The 5,489-nt window shown below is 30.8% G+C and overlaps 1 protein-coding gene across 1 annotated transcript; it reads left to right on the top strand.

Annotated features, from left to right (window-relative positions):
* Positions 1-300: 300 nt before the first annotated feature.
* LOC132751633 (synaptojanin-2-binding protein-like) lies at positions 301-1,813 on the top strand. The gene is given in 4 exon segments (XM_060741823.1): positions 301-381; positions 383-463; positions 1,061-1,174; positions 1,486-1,813. Coding segments are annotated over 4 exon segments (354 nt in total). The 3' UTR covers positions 1,564-1,813.
* The last annotated feature ends 3,676 nt before the right edge of the window (positions 1,814-5,489 follow it).

The following is a 5,489-nucleotide window of genomic DNA, read 5'->3' as shown; positions in this document are numbered from 1 at the left end:
AGTTTGAAAAAATTTCTTATTTCAACGTCTATAATAAAACTGTTTTTTCACAACTGTGGTATATAAGGGCCAGGCCAGCCTGCACAACATTTTATTATGACTAGGCTTGATACTGTTGATAGCTCAATGTTAGTATTTTGATATTGAAATCCCAACTTGGATTGTTCCAGATCCAGAGAAGAGAATATCCATTACACAATCTGCAGCATGTTATGGGATAAAGCACAGCCAACTTCTGCCAATAAGAATTGTTCTGTTATGTTGTTGTTTTTTTTCATTATATGAGAGACCATCTGAGAAATGATTTTGATTTGTGTCTGTTTAGGTCTGGGCTTTAACATACGAGGTGGTGTTGATAATCCTCACATACCAGGAGATTCTGGGGATATTTGTAACAAAAGTTAGGGAAAATGGTGCTGCTTTTGTTGACGGACGACTCAAAGAAGGAGATAAGATATTATCGGTATGTTTTTGTATGACAAAACATATGTCTTTTAGATATTCATTCAATAAAAGAAAGACATTTACTGTTCTTCATTTTGTATATTTTAATTACCAAAGATAGGCCACAGGTTGAATTTATTTTTTACTAAAGTAGTAAATTAATTGAATTGGTGAGAATTTTCTACATTTGAAATATAATTAAGTTTGAAATATTTTTCTTTGTTTTTACATAACATTTGCAATTTTATGGGAAGAAAGATATATAGTGATTTTGTATTATTGCCATATGACTGCCCCCCGGCTGATTTTACTAGTAATTTGTGACCTGGAAGTAATTAGAGAATAATTATCATCCCTTAATTACTAGTACAGTTATGTTTCAGTACACCGTGTTCAACTCCTAGTCCACTCCTTCTTCTACTTGCTAATATCTGTCATATGTGAACTTGTTTACTTTACCATATCTAAGATTGTGAACATATTTATACTTACCAGTTAGTTCTAAACCACATCTCTTTTCGTTTGATAAAAAAACTTTGCTTAGTTGTTCATTATATTTTTTATATTTTGATAAGAAGACTGCTGTAATTTTACATGTATTCTATGACAAATTCAGATAAATGGGAAAAGTTTGATAAGCGTGACTCACGAGGATGCTGTACAGTGTTTTACGAGGGCCAAAGATGAAGTTGTTTTACGGGTTCAACATGGAGCCCAAGCAAAAATATTGGTAAGTGGATAGTAAACTGGTGTTTGTAGAAGTTGCTCCCCTTTAGAAATTCTTCTCTCTTTCTCAGCAGACTTGAGACTGGAAGGCCACAGGGAAAAAATAATGAGATTGATGTAAATATGAATGTATAAAATTTATGGAGTTTGTTTTATATTTTTATCTTTTTGGAAAGGCAATGTCATTACATACCTTTGAAAAAAACTTTCAATTGTCAAGTGAATTTTGATATTCTATTTTATCAGTGTGACAAATACATATGATCGCCATTCCATAAAAGTATTTACAGTTTTCTATTTGATTGTTAATTACAGAAGAAAAGGTCTCAAGAGAAACAAGCAGAAAGTGGCAGCCCCGGTGATGACTCGTCATCCAGCATGGAATATATTTAGCTATAGGGGTTGTTGTAGTTGGACTAGCACTTGGTGGTGTTTTTGCTTACAAAAAATTTTTCAAAAGGTTTTGTTAGCTACCGATGAATTTGGTGCAATTTAGAAAACTACTCAAATTGTTGTGTTAGTGTTGAAAGCAAAGTGAATAATTTACATTTTACAAAGATTGCAAAGACAAGTAAGTAAGTTGAAGTTCCAAAACAAAATTCAATACTATACATGTATACTGATATTTCAAATGTTTGGTTTATCCCCACCTAATGAGGAAAGGAAAGGTTTTATTCCCTATATATTTTTTTTTTAGAAGAATAAGTAAACACAGAGTCAATATGACATGCATATCTTCTCTTTCTTTATATTGGCCTTACATTTAAAATGTGTATTATTTTAAAACACAACTGTTTTTTTTTATTAATGTAAAGATTTAAAATTTTTGAAAATTATGAATTCAGTTTTTTTTTAGAGTTATTAAAGGAGATGTTTTTTACTATTATTCATTATGAATCACTTTTTCACATTTTTGTCCTATCGTCATCCTGTTATTCCCCTGTGATAGTTAAAACTTATTTTTATATAATTATGATTTGTTTCCTCTCTGCTAAATTTTGAATTCAAATTTCTATATTTTTGTTTCCTGATGAATTAATTTTGTATGAATTAATATTTGTATCAAATTTCAAACTTTTTTTTAGTTGATTTTTTGTGATTTCATTAAACAGTCTTTAAATTTCAGTTAAAATGATTATGTAATGCCACATAATTTCTGGGGAAAATATTAATTTGTTTTCACCAATATTATAAACTTGAAATGAGTTTAAGAATGTCAAAAACATTTAATTGTTTGTTTCTTTGGAATTTTGGTTTTATTGGTTAATAACAAGAGACAAAAAGAAATAAGAAGTTGATTTTGTTGTTGAGATGACGGGTTTTTTTGGCGTAAAATTATTTGTATTGGTATGGAAGTAATATAAGGATGTTAAGAATCAGTTTCATGGCATATATAGACTTAATTACTCTGAACCCTTTCATATATCAGTACTAGAGAATCATACTACAGGGTCCATTTACATCCAGATATTTTTCTCTGTCCGCCTAATCATGACAGCTAAATTTGAGTAATGGATGTGAACAGCTTTAAATCCTGAGCATCTCAATATCATATTGATGTCCTTGGCCACACATATTCAGGGTTATTATTTAACAGTTTCTGAATGAGGCCATCATTTTTTGGTTTTTACACATACAAAAAAAGAGGATTTTCTAAATTTCAAGGTGGCCCTAAATGCATTTAAGGCAGTCATTTTGGCCTACAGCCGCCCCCTAACGACAACCCTGCATTTTTCCAATGGAATTTAGAATTATGTGATTAGACAATCACATATTTTGAAATGGCAGATGTAAGATTTAATGTAGCTTTTTCATAAAAAAAAATTTTCATTTGAGCATAAAGACTGTCTCATTGGCTTTGCCTCATATTTACTTGTGATTGACTTTTGAAATGAAATACATTGTACTATATAAACTCCAGATTTTTAACATTGTAACAGTGTCAACAAATAGAGCATATCCCTTGAAGTTTTGTTGGTGTGTCCCTAGGTTTAAGTCCAAATGGGAAGATAATTATATATTTGTTCTGTATATAAAAATTAAACTTGCAACCTCAATTTTCAAAACCACTGCTGTTATACCTAGATAATTATGTGCATGCTTACAGACAAAAGTGATATGGATATCGTTTTTCTTTTTGCACTATTGTATGTTTTAAAGATGTTAACTATTTGGTTTGCTCATATTGTTTTTTTCTTTTCTAATTTATTTGCATAGAAGTGGCTATTATCACTTTGACCACACTCCATGTTTGTTTGTGTTTGTCTATATAATATATTGACATTGTATAATTGTAAACTAAACACAAACTGTTGTAACAATTAAGTAAAGGTACAACAGGGACATGTTAAGGGGGCTCATTACAAACTGTCAACAAATAAGTAATAATGTTGAGGTTTATGTCCTATGAAAATGTGAGTGAACCTTTTCTTTGGTATTTTTTTTTTAAAGCTTCAAATATGGATACCTTCATTTCATAATTGAAGCTCTTATTTTCTAATTTATCAGAGAAACCTTTTCATTAAAAGATAAAAAGAACAAAATTTTTGGTAAGTCAAGTATAATAAAGTCGTAAATGTTTTATGTGTAAATGGTTAAACTTGTTCGCAATATATGTTTTCGTGCTTTGATTATTTTGTTCTGTGCAACAGAATTTGAAAGTGATGTGTTGTTTCCAGATGTTTTTATGCCACCGCAGCATCTGCGATGCGGTGGCATATAGCGATTCACCTGTGTGTGTGTTTGTTTGTGTGTGTGTGTGTGTGTTATATAGATTATATAGTGAACTTAAAAAATCTTCTTGTGAAAAACCACTAGTCCAATTTCAACCAAACTTGGCAGGATTGATCCTTGGGTGAAGGGCTTCAAAAGTTGTTGAAAGAATTTTTCATTCCATGCAGAATCTTGGTTGCCATGGCAACCAAAAGGAATTATAAGAATAAATTTTAAAAAATCTTCTTGTAAAGAACCAAAAGGCCTAGAGCTTAGATATTTTGCATAAGGCATTGTCTGGTAGACCTCTACCAAGATTGTTCAAATTAATAGCCCTGGGGTCAAAATCGGCCCCGCCCCAGGGTCATTGATTTTCACTATATGTACATATAGCAAAACCTTAAAATACCTTTTTTGTAAAGACCCAAAAGGCCTAGAGCTTAGATATTTTGCATAAGGCATTGTCTGGTAGACCATTACCATGATTGTTCAAATTATAGCCCTGGGGTCAAAATCGGCCCCGCCCCGGGGGTCATTGATTTTCACTATATGTGCAGTAAAAACTTAAAAATACCTTCTTGTAAAGACCCAAAAGGCCTAATGAGCTTAGATATTTTGCATAAGGCATTGTCTGGTAGACCTCTACCAAGATTATTCAAATTATAGCCCTGGGATCAGAATCGGCCACGCCCCGGGGGTCATTGGTTTTCCTTATATGTATATAGGAAAAAAAAAAACTTAAACATGACTTGTAGTAAAAACTTTAAAAAAATTTCTTCTAGTAATTGACAAATGCTAGAGGTTAGATATTTTGCATGAAACATTATGAAATGAACTTCTAGCAAGATTGTTTAAATTATAACAATGGGGTCAAAATTGCCTTTGCCCCGGAGGTCATTGATTTTCAATATAAACATATAGTAAAAAAATCAAAAAATCTTATTGTCTAAAGGTACAAGGATTAATGCGGTGGCATAGCATTTTTCTCAAATGCAATCTTGTTTGTTTTGATATTTTTGGCATGAATTTTATTAAATTTTCAGTTCTTGGATTATACCATTAGTGACTGAAGTATACATGCTTTATGTAATTCATGTTTAGTATACTTTAAGTAATTTGTAGACCACATAGGACCAAACATTACCAGCTTGCTGATCAATTAGTTTTACTTTTCATTCAAACCGTACTTACCAATGTAGATTTATTTAAGATATTATTCCGTACTACCTTGCAAAAATAGTTTAGGATTAGAATTTTGCTTAGTTTGTATATTGATCACAATTGCAAGACATACAATAATAATTTTATAGTCATGCATTACGAGCATAGCTTAATTTTCTGATAAACTTTCTTTACCGGGTAATTTTTTTTTATTGGATTGATATTCTTACAAATACTGAATCAGTTAACCCTTTGATATTTATATAGATAATATTGATTGACATAATAATACTTTTTGTTTTTGCTTCCAAATATTTTCATTTCTGAAATGATTGTTGGGAAAGGGTTAAGGTACTGTGCCATTTATATTTTTATTTTTGTCTGTTTTGAGGTGAACTTAAATTACACTATGCATAATTTGAAGTTGATTTATTAAAAATTTTTTT

The sequence above is a fragment of the Ruditapes philippinarum genome, unplaced genomic scaffold (genome assembly GCF_026571515.1).
Source record: "Ruditapes philippinarum isolate M1 unplaced genomic scaffold, ASM2657151v2 ctg11780_1_1_1_1, whole genome shotgun sequence".
Taxonomy (NCBI): Eukaryota; Metazoa; Mollusca; class Bivalvia; order Venerida; family Veneridae; genus Ruditapes; species Ruditapes philippinarum.
This window is presented reverse-complemented; position numbering and strand designations above follow the sequence as displayed.